At 41.6% G+C, this 15,489-nt stretch overlaps 1 protein-coding gene across 2 annotated transcripts in view; it reads right to left on the reverse strand.

The window, feature by feature from the left end:
* The window catches only part of sema3h (sema domain, immunoglobulin domain (Ig), short basic domain, secreted, (semaphorin) 3H), a 53,964-nt gene that overhangs the window by 28,365 nt on the left and 10,110 nt on the right, over positions 1-15,489 (reverse strand). For both annotated transcript variants that reach the window (XM_041945821.1, XM_041945820.1), the window contains exons 2-4: positions 5,147-5,301; positions 982-1,044; positions 162-281 (exon numbers count right to left, since the gene is read on the reverse strand). In XM_041945821.1, the coding sequence (XP_041801755.1) occupies positions 162-281; positions 982-1,044; positions 5,147-5,301 (338 nt within the window). The remainder of the gene's footprint in view (positions 1-161; positions 282-981; positions 1,045-5,146; positions 5,302-15,489) is intronic.

The following is a 15,489-nucleotide window of genomic DNA, read 5'->3' on the forward strand; positions in this document are numbered from 1 at the left end:
TTAAGTGAAAATGAAGAAGCACAATGCTGTAACTTTAGTGCAATGATTCCTCTTCCATTCATTGTGACAGAGGGAGCACTTTTTAGCTTGTTAAAGGTCAACAGAAAAAGATTACTTGTGTGCATATGTGTGCTTGAAATAATAATAATAATAAAAAATACCTGTTGGAAGATGCTGGTAGCTATGAAAGCACATCGGGGGTTGAAGGCCCCAGTGCCACAAACGTACAGGTGAGTCTGGTTAAAAGGCTGCAGAACCCGCAGGAAGTTAGCACACTCCAACTATGACAATGAGAGAAAGATACACAGAGAAAGACAAAGAGAGGCACCACAATGTGAGAAATAACAGTGGATTTACAGTATTTTGTAAGATTGTTTTATTGCATATATGATATGGTGGTTAAATTGGTAGAATTCTTGTCACCATGCAACAATGTAACTACCAGTTACTACACACAAAAGACAAGAAGCTCTCTGGCCACACTGAAGATACGTCTGTTCAATGAGCATGAGGCTTTTGTTTTCTTCCCAGTCAAAGTCTGCCCATTTTGTGTCGTTCTGTTGTCTGAATAAATCTCGCTAACTTGAATCTTGATATCCTTGCCAGCATCAGAGCTCTCTTGTTTGTTTACTGTTCCCAAATGAATGAGGTTCATTCATCTTAAGTTCCGCTCCAGATTGTAATCTATCATGCAATTGTCTTGCTTTATTGTTGCATACCTCTTTACATAGTTTCTTGTGTGGTAGTATGATATTAAAGCAGGAAGAATGAAAGGATGATACAAGCTGATGCCACCTGACCTGTAAGCCACTGATCCTTATCTGTGAAGGATTATGTGTAAATGTACTTCCGTCCCTGCGTGACTTGAAAATCGATGACCTGCAGTCACGGTAATGCACAGGAGTTTACTGTGGTACATGTTGCTTTGCTTTTGCAATCTAGCTTGTTTGTGTGTGTGTATCTGTAAGTGTGTTGAATCACCTCTGGATCCTTCCCAGCCATGAGACATTCTTGGACACGGTCTGGACTGGCTGACCAGTAGAGCTGCAGAGAGCAAGATAGAGACAACAAAGAGCCAGAGATTAAAGATTTAAAAAACGTTTTTAATGCTCACTCTAAATTAACGATAAAAGGCTTTTGGCATTTGGCAGGCACTTTACGAACTCAGCAAAACGTGACTAATCTAGATGAAAGAAGGCAGGAGGAGAAGAGGGAGATTTTAATATCTCCTGTGAGGCCGCTTCAGGGAGGAGAAAGTAAAAACCAACTGGCAGTCCTGATGACGAGGCAAGCTGTCAGAGCAGCAGTCATAGTGACTAATGTAATCTACCGTTTGACTGTCACTAGAGCATCTTTAACTATTGTTGCATGTGCACAATAACCTAACTAGTGCCATTACTTTGAATAAACTGATTTCCTTGCTGACTGAATGGGCACACCCCTGGTTACATTCCATGTAAAGTCAAACCATAATCAGAAGATTTGTTTGTTTGTGTTTGATTACACCAATTCCAATTCTGCCAATTGATCTGTTACTGCAGTAAACTATTTCTGCACGTGGCATGGTTAGGATACTATCTAATCCTGGAAGAATCATATTTCGTGTCTATTACATTGAAATGACAGCACTCTGGCCAGGAAGCAAAATGTTCACTAATTTGTTTTGGTTAGACGGTTTGCTGACACAGAAGCCTACTTTTTGTCTTTCTGACATCAGTCAGCACACAGGTCAGTTCACTATACTTTATATTTCATTTTCTTCATATAGGCTCTTTTTCATGTGCATCACTGCCAAATAAGAAAATAAATGAATTATTCTAACATCTTCAATGCAGAAATGAGCCTGGGTTCAGGTTAATCACAGACGGAAAACATATTTCTAATGAAAACATGGATTATTAAACTGCATTGTTTTTGTTTATGTAAGATTAATTAGTGTATTGGGAAAAATTTCCAATTGGGATTATTCCACTGTTCTCATGCCTCACCAGTAGGTTGGAAAAATACCAGAGGCAGAGAAAACAAGAGTGACAGAGACAGGCGTAGACAGAGAGGTGAGGCTTAGTGTCAAATGGCAACTATATGACTAATCTAAATATTTGCCTGAGTCAGCCATTCCCTAAGAGACCAGGATAGTGAAGCAGAGATGGAATGGATACGATAAGTGATCGCCCTCACTTATCTCTACATACCACACAAACTGCATAACTGAAGAAAATGCAGGAACATAAATTTGGTTTCTTTTTAGTTTGCATCGCTTTAAAATGAAAAGGCATAATATCAGCAAGATGAAAACTCTGACCGCTCAACTCTAACAAAGATCATTGATAGTGAAAGAAATAAGACACCTCTGCGCACATCTGTGCATGCATGGTGGCCCAGAAAACAGCAGGAAAAACTCTGGGGGGTTTTTTGCCCAACAAGTCAGAATTTGTTTCAGTCTAGAAAATGTGACACCAACTCTTTGAAAGTGATTAATAGCAAATGATGGTGCTTTCAGGGAAACAATTTCTTCTGTCTATCCAGTAATCAGTCCCTGATGCAGTCATTCCCGCAGAGCCCAGTGCAGAGCCAAGATGATCAGATTAGATTAGAGACCATGTCCCCCCTTATCTCCAAATACCACACACTGACAGGAACATGGACCACCGCTAAAGGATTCTCACCAGGTACAGACATTTTAATGGAAATTTACACCTCTGTGAACAGCGTGCTGGTTGTCAGTTTATACAACATACCAGAATGCGGGTCCTGGTGGGGAATGGAAAAATGGAAGGAATTATACAAATCAAACAAGGGAAGGTGGAGAATACCAGCACTGAAAAGGAAAGAAGAAAATGGAAACAACAGAAGTAGTGAGACTGAATAAAGAACAAATATGCAACAAAAAGCCACAAACACACGCTGAAACCCTTGGTGACCCTTTGTGTAATGTTGGCTTCAAGCTGCAGCGTCACACAGAAGGAATGCCTTGAGGGTTTTTGGCCTGATCAAAGAGAAATGCGAGTGAAGGCGACAGCGTCATGTTCGGCACTCTGCCCTGAACTGGGATGGACTGGAGGAACTGGTGGCGTTTCCATCCCTCTGCGCCAGTTTTATTAAGCCAGTAGGACTGCACTGCACATATGTATAAGTATGTGCGAGCTTTAAAGTAATTAAAAGAAAAGAAATGAAAAAGTAGGAATAACTTGGACTCTGCTCAGCTCTGGGTGTCAGTAACAGAGAAAATAAACAGAAATGTAGAGAATATGGCACAGAGTGGTTTTAACACCACAAGGAAAAAACTGCACACAAGCTGGAACGGTATAAACAGACTATAAATACTGTATGTACAAATATCTAACTTTACAGCCAGTATGGAGCTGAGTTATGAGCTGACTATGACTATCTATCCTTTTGTTGGCTGACTGCCTGGCTGAGTGGGTGGCTGGCCAGTTTGACTGCTGTCTGTCTGTTTCACTGGCTGTTTGTCTGCTTGCCTACCTGTTTGGCTGTCTGATAACTTTCGTGTGTGTCTGACAGATGAGGGTATTGATTTGATCTGGCAGGGCAGAGTTATGAAAAGGCAGCACTTACGCTGTCCTTGCTGTGACCCTGAACTTAACCAGACTGGCTGGCAAATCGTCAGCGTGTCTGTCTGGCTGTCTGGATATCATGTTAAAGGTGCAGCACGAAACCTCACACTCTAACAAACCTAGAACAGATTCAAAATTCAAGAAACTTGACTAATCGGGTGTGTGTGTTCATGTGCATTTGTGTGTTGCAGTGGAAGGGTGAGGGGTTGTCAGGCCATAGAGCTGTTTTTCAGTGTTGTGGTGTGTGCATGTATTGTCCTGTATCGCCTGCCAGAGGGGAGTCGTCTGAAGGGGTGTTGGGCTGGGTGGGTTGTGTCTCAGATGATATGCTGAATATCTTATATCTAATGTCATTGTTTTTTTGTTTTTTTTTTCAAAGAAGCAGATTCAAATCACTGATTTCCACCCATATTTTATGTCAGTATGCACCCAAATGTTGTTGTGTTTCCTGCTGCAAATCTTGGTTTGGGCTCCATTGAGTATGAATATTGTTCACACTGATGTAAGACACATTTTGTCATCCCTTGGCTGTACCGTTGCAGGGATTTAGTGTGTGTCAACATCAACACTTGCTTAGCCTCATTAGGATGAGTGACGTGTCAGGGCGGGAACTTGACCAGCTGGACCAAGAGAGCGCAGACTGAACAGGACACTGTCGCTGGGTTTTCAGCTTCATATCAGTGATGTACTGTCAAAAATCATGGGTCTTAAAATGTTGTTATACACTAGAAATGAACTTTGTGATTAATCTACTACCTCAGAGAAGCCATATTGTACAAAAGCACTCACAGGTATAAAAAAAATCACAGGAAATAAAATATTTAACTTAATTAAAAGCATAGTGCAGGTGATCTGTTCCTGCCTTTGTCCAAATTTCAGCTATTCTAGTCTAAAAGCAAATTACCTCTCCAACGCAGTAGTGAAAAATTGTGGACAGCGGTGGAAGCATGAACATGGGAAATGTGCAGAAAATAATGTGCGGCCTGACTGGAAGCTATTATGCTGCTATCTGTTTGTCCGTTTCAGAAAGCTACAAACATTAGGTTTTCCAGCGCTTTCAGGTTCTACGAATGGCACGTTTCATGTACATATCAACCTTACGTTTAAAAGTAGTCATTACTGGGCATCAGGCCAAAAACAAGTATCTTTTTACTGAAAAGTCAACGTTTTGAAGAAGTTTCACCAACCTAAGTCGCTGATAGCAAGGCCAGTCAAGTTGTAATGAGGTGGAAAGACAGTGGAAGATACTGTAATTCCCTACCTAAATCACTATGAAGGTATAACACAGACAACATTAGGAACTAAGAAAGAAAGATGCGATTTCCTGTAATAAGGGTAAGACATTAGAGATAGATAGGTAATCATATTAGTTGAATGGGTGTGATTTTCTCTTCCTCATATCATCAGCAATTAGTCCCATCAAAGGCCTGACTCATCAGTGAATTTGCTGCTATTAGACTGTTGGTTATGTGTGTATTACATGCATGCAACCATGTGTGCCTCTGCTGTATGCTCGTATTGTACCTTGCCTCAGACGGTATGTGAATGTGTTCGTGTCCTCCGGTTCTAACCTTGCGTGGGTTCTGCGTTATGTCATCCAGACTGGTAGACAGCAGGTTATCTTTCATGGCCACATACAGACGCCTCCCGTCTTCGTCGGGCAGCAGGGAGTGCAGGTCTCCTGCCACTAGGGGCAGCGTCAGCAGGCGCCCGTTCTGGATGAGCTCTGACAAGGACGAGAAAAAGAAAACAAGAGATGATATGTGGGAGAGAAACAATTAAAAAAAACACACTGGACAAAGGCGCAAACTTTCCCACACCTACAGTATCTGCCATTACTGTCAGTTGTTTTGTCTTGCAGCTTCATTTCTCTTATCATACTGGACAAACGGGTCAAACAAAAGAAACTGTAATGTATCTTTTGTGAACAAACACATGCACACACACTTTCATACAGACACACTGTACCTGAACTACATCTCCAGACAGACTGCATGATAACGAGCAATCCTGAAAGCACAGATAAGGGCCGTGCAGATGACATTTTTTTTAAATGATTACAGTGTTGCACCATGTAAACTATGAAGACATCGCACGTCCGTCTGTCTTGTGTTAACTTTCATATTTTAACTGCCAAGTGGATTGGACTTGGCATCTGCTCACAAAGATAAAAGCATAAACATATACACAAGGCTTTAAAGCAGCACCAGACATGGCTTCACACATTGTCAGCTCTAAATAGCAGTGAGTGGAAGAAAGAGCTTGTAGCCTATTCGAATTTCAAAACCGATAATGTTAGCAAACTGCACACAGCATACTCTCTTATTGCGTCATACCAAATGGTATATGTAGAGGAGTACATTTTCCAATCTAAGTGTATAAACCAGACCCTAAGGAGAAATGGGATACCTGTACATGGGATGATAATAGATCTTATAATTAACATAAATTGTTGCCCTGTGCAGCTTTAGCACACAATTTTGGTTTACTCTTAGGGGGGAGTTAAAGGAGATATTAATGATTTATTATCTTTCACTGCGGCAGCAAACTCAGCTCACTCTTATTAAAGGAGAGATCATGTATAGTTTTGGATTGTTAAAGCATTCAACCACTCCCTCTCAAACACACGTCCTGTTTCTTCAAGCAGCAGAATCTGAGCTGACACAAAGAGCATACAGAATATAATCTGGTCATTATTCCTTACAGCATCAGGAGGGTGTTAACTCCCAGCATGGCTCCCCATCCCAAATCAATCATTCAAACCTAGCAGCTTTACTTCACTGAATTACAAAGGATGTTGAAGTCAAGTGTGTATGAGAAACTCACTGATTTTCTGCCAGTGTCAACCAATTTATGTAAAGATCAACGTCAAATGTGAAACTGCAAAAGAAAACGAACTCATTCACTTTATGTGTTTGTACAGACATGCCTGTTGATGTATCTGTCTTCATCAGGTTTCAGTGCAGCCTGATAAAGTTATAACTTGTTGTAACTTCTTCTGGGCTGTATGTTTTGCCAATTTGAGTCATTCTCAAGTTTGATTTTTTACAGAAATGAAAAAAAAATTGTAATTTGTCAACACTATCTGGGTGTAGGGCGTATCGAAGGGTTACAAAACACAAAGATACAAACTCTTCTTACAGTACCTCTGTTTTTCCCACCCACATTGAGAACCCAGCAAACACAAATCTATCAAACAAAATCTGTTTTCTGGCTGCGGCTGTCACTTATTCTTGAAAATATGCCCAAACAGCATTGCCTCTCCGCACACACAGCAATTATCTCAACTACAGTTCACTGGAGCAGATGTGGTATCTAAGAAAAAGTAATGAATGAAAACCTTCAGCACTGCTGTAGCTGCTCTTTTTATGTGGTTTGAAAAGAGTTATGAAAAGTTGAGAAGACTTTTGGATAAATGAAATATGTTGAGGAGTGAACACTGAGGGGAAGGGAGGGAAAACCGAAGGGAGAGATTGCCGAGCATGGTGAGAACTGGGACACTGTTCAGGTGCTGGAGTGCCATTGGAAAGAAATGAGACGAGATCGCTGAGAAGGACCATGAAATAATAACAGATTGGATATGAAATACAGCACAAGGATGTGGCAAAAGAAAGACTGGGGTGAGAGTGAGAGACAAATTCACCGTGAACAGATTGTTCAAATTGGGTGTTTGGGTGAGAACAAGACCATTCACACTCTGAGGCACTGAACAACCACACTGAGCCGCTGAAAAGCAGGTTTCTGTCCTCTTCTGAGATAACTGTGGTGCTCCTTTTCTTAAGATTGAGAATTTCATCTGTACAAACTGTAGGAAACATTTCATCTCAACAGTTCAACTTTACATAAAGAGCAAATTAAACCAATACTGGGTGTAGTGGTGATGACGTTCTCATGAATCAAATATGCTGGTGCAAGAAAAACTCTATGCTGTATTATAGTGACTGGGAAAACCCTTCCGTCTTTCTAAGTTGCATTTGAACAGGATGACTCCCAGCATATTCCCTGTGAAAGTATTCTGGGAATGTGTAATTGAAGACCCTTGGGCAGCCCTAGAACATGCTAGATGACCAGCTGACATGGAAACTTCTCTACATCAGCTGTAATATTCAGCTAAGCTTTAATATTCAGGGAATGCCGGGGTTGTTTGTCCATCCCTTTTCAACTCCATGCACTCCCACAAATATGGATTTTCTTGCTCTCGTAATTAGGTATACCAGAGAGCAGTAAACCCCAGATTTCAGACATGTCTTCACAAACCTATGTGTAAAGTCACAGCTGCATCCATATGTATTACTTTATGTGTGTTTAACTGGCACCAGACAAAGGGGGTGTGAGAAAGTCCATCACAATTAACTAAATTCACAGGAACTTCAATCAGATTTGTTTGGACCTTATCAAAACTCGGCAAAATGTCAAACATGGTGGCATGACAGGTTTCCACAACTCTGCCCAATGGGAAAAGACAGGTGGGGATTGGGCAGGACAGGCTGATGAGGGTAGAGGAGAGAGTGCCTGTAAAAAAATCATGTTGCGATGACAGGGTGGGGGAATGATGGGCATATGAGTGGATTGAGGAGGAAGTGGTAGCAAGTGAGAAAGGGAGGATGAAGGGGAAGAGTAGCCAAGAGGATGGGGGGAATTGTAGTGTAATGACAGAGTGAAAAATGATGGCTAGATAGGTGGACTGGGAAGGAGGAGAGGGGTGAGAAAGGCCAATGGAAAAAAAAAACAGGTAAAAGGCGAGATGAGAGTGAGAGAAAAATGACATGATGACTGAGTTAAAAAATGATGATTGGACATCTGACAGGTGAGAAAAGAGCAGGGAAGACAGAGTGACTGTGCAACAAGACAGGAGTAGAAAAAATGACAAAAATAAAAATGAAAGGTAGAGACTAATGGAGAAAAAAGGTTGAGAAATTAGGATGAAGAAGGGGAAGGGGGAGGAAGAAAGACTGATGCTGGAGACAGCAATGAGAGGAACCACAACATGCTGACAGTCAGGCAAAAACACAAGAGATGGATGAGCAGAAAGGAAATGAGGAGAGGAAAAGAGAGAAGAAGGTATGACTCAGTAGAAATGGAGAAATAATCTGAAACAGAGAGACAGCCCCAGTAGGAGAGGAAAGTTCTGCACACTAAAGGCAGATGGTAGAAACTTGTACTTTAGCTCAGTGGGAAATCTTGCCTATTAGCCACTGGGTATGTGTTAATTTTCAGCAAACGGTCAAAGAGGTAAAATTGTTTTGCTTCACACTGATCTTGGCTTCGTTAATCCCAGTGGGTGTATCAGCAGCACAATGAGATCAACAGAATCATGATTTTTTTCTGTTTGTTTTGGCCAAGTTTTTTCATTTAGTTGCCCTACGGCTGAAACAGTTCACTGAGAAGACTTTTCTTCCAAACAATTCCTGTGCAGCAGCAATGCATCACATATGCGAAAAACTGGACAGTTCTCAAAGAAAAGTCAAAAGTTAACAATCATTTTCAACAGTAGCTAGAGCTGAATGTGGCTGATTGCTTGTGTTTGCTTGTCCAAATCTTAGCTATGAATTGTAGCATCAAAATGTTCTGCTAACAAATGGGAACTTCAAAACCCAGAAAATGTATAAATACATACAGATACAGATATTCACAATGTATGTTTATATGCAGACAGATTTGTGGGTTGGATAAGCAATTACTGACAACATGTCCTGATGTTGGAAAATAATACAAGATGCAGAGTAAAAAAAAAATGTCTACAACAAATACTAAAATTGTCATCCACCAAGTTGAGAGCTGTATCAGGACAGCTCAGGGGGCATCATCAGTGTCAGAACATGGATCCCTGGCAGAGAAACTAAATGGGATGCTGTGTTTATTAACTTGAGCCAAATAAGCGACACAATTAGGAACATTTCTGAAGATTGTGCCGGTTCAACCTGTCGTATTAGGAGTCAGACAGGCTACGGTTTCCACACGAGCTAGCTAAATTAGCCAACATTTCAGCTACCATTAATCTAAAATCTTTTAAGACATTCAAAAAAGTCCTCTTTGATGTCCAAATATGCCCTGTACAACTCATTCCAATACCCGTTTTGCTCCACGGACCACATCTTCACTCATCATAGCAAGAAAAAGCACAGGTATAAGAACACTAACAATGGCTCTGTTCGGTTTAGGTGGCCCAGTATGCCAAACCAGTGAGCCAGCATGGACAGTACCAGGCCCTGAAAGAGAACACATCATTGTAATGCAGCAATTATTACTGTTATGAACAACACCTGTGCATTTACTGCTGTGAGTTGTCTGTCGTGTAGAGGGTTTAAGGTGCTTTCAAGTGTGGTTGTGTTTCCTGTTTTCCAGTTTCCAGGATTTGTGTCTAAATATAATGTTGAACTGCAACAAACACAAACTCATTCTTTGCAATTTTGAAAATATTACACAGCAATGTCAAGTTTTGTTCCTGGGTAAACTATTTGAATTCCGAGCATATCCTGTTCTCAACCTCTCATGTTGAAACTACAACCTCATGACTTCCATTTGAAGGTAAGACGTTTCTGGCACCCGCTTCACGGGGAATCTAACCCTGGTGGAATTCCTGCCTTGCTCTGCCTACTCAAGCATCCAGCAATTCATCTGAATTACAGTGTGTGTGCCCCAAGAACAGCACAACCTTGCTTAATTCAACGTAAAGGGAAAAGTTCAGCTTAACTGAATATGAAACTGCTTTTGCAGTGGAAACACCAGCAACATTCAGCATCTGTTAGCGTCACAAGATCCTATTGGGTCAGACAGCCTGAAATCCAGCTCATATCCTCACTTCAGAGTGCATTAAGGCAGCACTATAGCAAGGAGGATGACACTCAGATCTGCAAGAGGGAACTGAGAGTGCCTTTGTAAACACACACACACATACACACACACACACACACACACACACACACAGATACATACACTTGCAAAGATAGAAAAGTAGTGCAATTGGCGAGTCAGCAGCACATGTTCAATATTGAAACAAATTTAGATTTAGAGCACACACACACACACTCACACACACACACACGCCATCCCAATATTTCAGCTTAGTTACAGCTATGTCTTGCTTTCTTTATCCTGCACCAACATCACAACGATTGTTTAGAAAATTTTGCCCCAGTCTCCCATCTTGACCTCACAACCCTGAATGGCTCTTATTCACTATGATAAAAAAAACACATTCTTTTCTCCACATGCATGTGCACACACACACACCCCTGACTGAGCTGTGAAACACCAGCTGCACCCACCCCACCCTTACTCTTGGGACAGTTGCCTTGGCAACAGCAACCATGCCGACATAATTTGTGAGGGGGTGTGTGTGGTGTGTTGAGGGGTGTCTCTTGGCCTTGCCTCCTCACCACAGCCCCCCAACCCCCTTACCCCCTGTGTCTCATACAACCATAAGCATGCACTGCTGAAAGAAAGAGGGCAGTTTGGAATAATGACGCATTTTTCCAAGACATCAAAGCCATTTAGTAAATGGGAGGACACACACACACGTTCACGCATGTGTGGACACACACACACACACATACATTCACGCATTCCAACCGCATACATTTACAGATCTTTCAGGATACAAAAAGCATCATCTGTGCTGCACAGCCTGGCTGTCTGTCACTAACAAACATTCAGCAGGATATTAAGACACACACACCTGCCAAGACGAAATTAGAGCTTCAGCCATTATGAACCAAACACGGTCAGGAAAGGTCAGCCAGTTCACCTCACAGTGCACAGTGACTTCTGAATGAAGGCTTTGAGAAGTGTGAAACTTTCAGCATTCATCTGTGGCAGTTTGTGATATTTTATCGACCCAAAGGCAATCTGTTCTCCAACTCTGCAGCCTTTTCAGACACTCTCAATTAAAATTGATTTTGTTTAAATGGCTCTCGGCTCCCAAATGTCTTCAAATTGCGTTGGAAGTTGGAAGAACAATCTGATACCGTTTTCGTATCAGATTGAGTGAGTTGTCATGTCGCAGGGAGAGGAGAACATAAAGAAAAGAATATCAGAAAAACATCAGAAAGCACTTTGTATTGTGGGAAAAGCCAGTTTAAAAGTAAAGAGTGAGTATAATCACATTTTATGAAGAGACTGGCTGAGTAACATATAATTACTATTATGTGCAATACTTCTTCAGAACTGATCACTCCATCTTCGATTCTGTGGCTTGTAATTGTTTTTAGCATTTACTCTCACAAAGACTATATAATAACATCTACAATCCACTGACTTTTATGTTCCTGACAAAAAGCATGATACAGACTGAAAACTTCAAAACTTCACTTGAAAAACCAAATCTCTGCTGAAAGCTCTTTGTGATGAGTTTTCATAGTTAAATACTGAGTTTTAACTTTCACTATTGTTGCAGCTGACTCCTACAAGATGTAGCAAAGAATTTCGCTTAATTTACCGTAACCATCTTACAGCCGCATGGTGCTATGATGTGTGAAGAAATCTAAAATAGGTAATTATAAAAGCAAATCTTGCTTCTGCTCAAGCAGCACGATCTGCTCATTCTGCATACACATGTACAAACTCGCACACACATGCCTGCTGAGTGCAGCCACTCTTATCAGCAGCATGTTGACAGCGGGGTCAATGAGGGTCGTGACCTCTGATCTGAGCCAATTGGCCTCTGACTCCTGTCACTTGGAATCAAAGAAGGAAAAGGTTAAGATGTAAAGGAACAGAAATGCTGGGACATAATCCGACTGGTACAAAACGCACGCACAGACACACACACACACACACACACACACACACACACACACACACACTGATCATGTCTGGGCGTGAATGGCTCCTTTATATTATTACAAATGTCTGCCTGCCTGGCTCCATGAGTGTCTTGTTTTTGTTTATATACTGTTTGTGCATTCATCAGTGTGTGTGTGTGCATGTGTGCGTGTGTGTGTTAGCGGTAGGTATTTTTATCCATGGTGAATATTAGATTAAAGGCTGCCGGTCATGGGAGCTGTGATGGACCTCGATGTGATTAGAGAAAATGTGTGGCTTGTGATACAGCTAAGAACATTCCTACACTGCATCACTCTCACACATACACACATGCACACACAACAGTGTGTCTGGATCCGGGCAATTCTCATGAACAAACACACCTGCACATAAGCAAGAAGACTGCAAAATGGATGCCAAGATCCAAGATGATAGCTTCTGTTTTGTGCTGATCCTGCTGGTTTAGACTGAGATTGTTTTTTGTAAGCAACATATTTTCACATGGACACTTGCGAGTAAAATACACTACTAAAGGCAAAACATACAGCACACTAGTCAATATCTTAGATTAGATTAGAAGAGGCAAATCAAGGATGATTTTACATTAACCGCCTGAATTTATTTAGAATTATATAAAAAAATGAATCCTTTGTGTTTTTGCTTTCAAATTGATCCTAAATTAAGAGGAGTTTGTTAATTTTTCTGTAGCACATACAATAGATAGAAATTTAAGTATGATGCAAATTAGCGACGACAGGCGTTAATGCTTAAATGCAATAAAAATACTTGTTTTTCAGAATTCATAAATGTGCATCATAAAAGCCATTCAAAAGGCAGGTGAGTGTTGAATATGCACAAACCGGCATTAGAGGAATGCATGCACGATTCGGCTGCAATGTGGATTAAAGCAGTATGACGCGAATTCGCGACAAGGGGTTAATGATCAGCTGCGTGAATTATCTCATCAACTACTTGGCACACAGTGCAAACATTAATCCTCAGTTGTTTCTAATTGGATAACTGGTATCTGCTAAAATTGTTTGTCAAGATGTTTCAAACATAGAGCAGCTGAACAGTCCAATATCAGTGCTATACCTGTATTAGGCTGTAGATAACAATAGCAAGAGGTCAAGCCAGATTCTCAAAAAATCTGCCAAGGTAGCCAAGGCGCAGCAACAGCAACAACAGAGGAAAGCAGCAAGACAGAACAACTCGGCAAAGTATCCATTAAACATCCAGTGAGTGCCAGCACGGCAGCTTTTCCATGCTGGCATTGCAACAACACATCAGGACTGAGGTGACGACTGGACCTGCACACTACTAGACAGGTAGCAGGTTTGCTTATTTGGTTAACAAGCAGCAAGTGCTGGATTATTTCACCATTTGTGAGCAGTAACAAGTTTTAGGGAAGAAACTTTCCCAACTGAGCAGGACTTGCAACACATTTCAAATAAAATATAAAAATAGTTCTGTAAGCCTTGCAGGAGTTTGCACTGGCACAGTGAAATATAGGTGACATATAAGACACAAATGAAAGAAAGGATGATGAAAGATTCAAGTCTCACTTTCAATCCTTATCTCACTCATGGGAGTCTGACTTTGTTATTTTCCTGGTGTTTTACAGTGACTTTCTCGCTTCCACATCCAGACACACCACTTTTTGCTACGTGCACAAACACGCAGACAAGCTACACTTATCATTAATCTTTCCAATTATTCTCTCACAGCCTACAGCATCGTCCATGTCAGTGTGTTGGTAAGCTACACATGTGTGGAGTTTTGTTTCTCTGCCTGCCTTTGTCCGTCTGTTCGTCTACTTGCCGGGCCCCAGGGAACTTTAGCTGTCTGGTGCAGCGTTCCCAGGGGGAGGACTTTGTTGGCTGCGCCACCACAGGGGGATGATGGTGGCGGGGGCGAGGAAACCGGGGCACATTTCCTGTGGAAATGGGGTTATCACTTCACCAATTACTGTTGCAATTACAGCGGAAGGCCTGCATAAGCCTGGGAACAAAGCCTATAGGCATACAGATGGGCACTCATGTTAAGACATGCACAAAATCATCTCTAACACACATTGCCATACATACAACAGCAAAATCTCCCTGTCATTCTCTCTTACGCCACACTATTCTGTCTTTCAAGAGGTGTGTGACTGACTGCATCTGATCAGGTCTTCCTTGGTGTTACAAATTCCTGCTGTGAGATGTCACAGTACACCATGAAGACATTGAACAATCATCCAAAGCTCTGACATGCTGTCTCTCCATTGGGGGACCCTTGATCCACAAACTCTGCTACTACTATAACACACTTCACAGGACACAACAACAATATGAAATACTTGCTGCCCCTCATTTTCCAACCTGTCCTAGGCCATCCCGACCCCACTGATCACTCAAACACACACAAACTAGTCTCTACTCACTGCTTCTTACTGTTTCACACAGGCTCAAATCTTCTCACACATTCAAACATATGACCACATGCACATGCAAGCACTCTCTCTCTCACACACACACTCACAAACCACAGCAGAATTATAGCCAAACACACTATGAGCTACGTCTGGACTGTGTCACTGACAGACCAGACCCACGTGGACAGCTTGACCTGTGACCTCAGCGCATATGATTATTCATCATCATCAGACTGTTCAGCCTGGGTCACCTTGCTGCTGCATACACACACCATAGTCCAATCGCTGTTTACTTCGTACTCTGACTGACTTTTTCATCTTTGTTTATCTAAGAAGGTTCACTGAGAACGCTCATTGTTTTCTCTGCTTCATATTCACACAGTTGCATACAGTCTCATGTGGGAGCCGCCCAGAGAACATTGTTGGTGGTTAAGTGCTGTGCCCACAGCTACACAGACAGATGTTCTTGATGAGGAGCTACAACCAGACCCCTTTGTCCCATCCTGATCTATTAGAAAGAGACGAAGAGAAAAACACTACAGGTGCTGGTTTCCTTAAACCAAGTAGAATATTCATCCAACCAATATGCTCATATGCTACTGAGGTACAACAACTGTTTGCACTGAGAGCATAAACCTCTGCCAATAATAGCATCATTCGCAACAAAACCATACCATCTCACACCACACTTACAGTAACAGCAGCATACTTTCTTGGATGTTAAATTATATCTGA

This window comes from Chelmon rostratus, chromosome 10 (genome assembly GCF_017976325.1).
Source record: "Chelmon rostratus isolate fCheRos1 chromosome 10, fCheRos1.pri, whole genome shotgun sequence".
NCBI classification, from domain to species: Eukaryota; Metazoa; Chordata; class Actinopteri; order Chaetodontiformes; family Chaetodontidae; genus Chelmon; species Chelmon rostratus.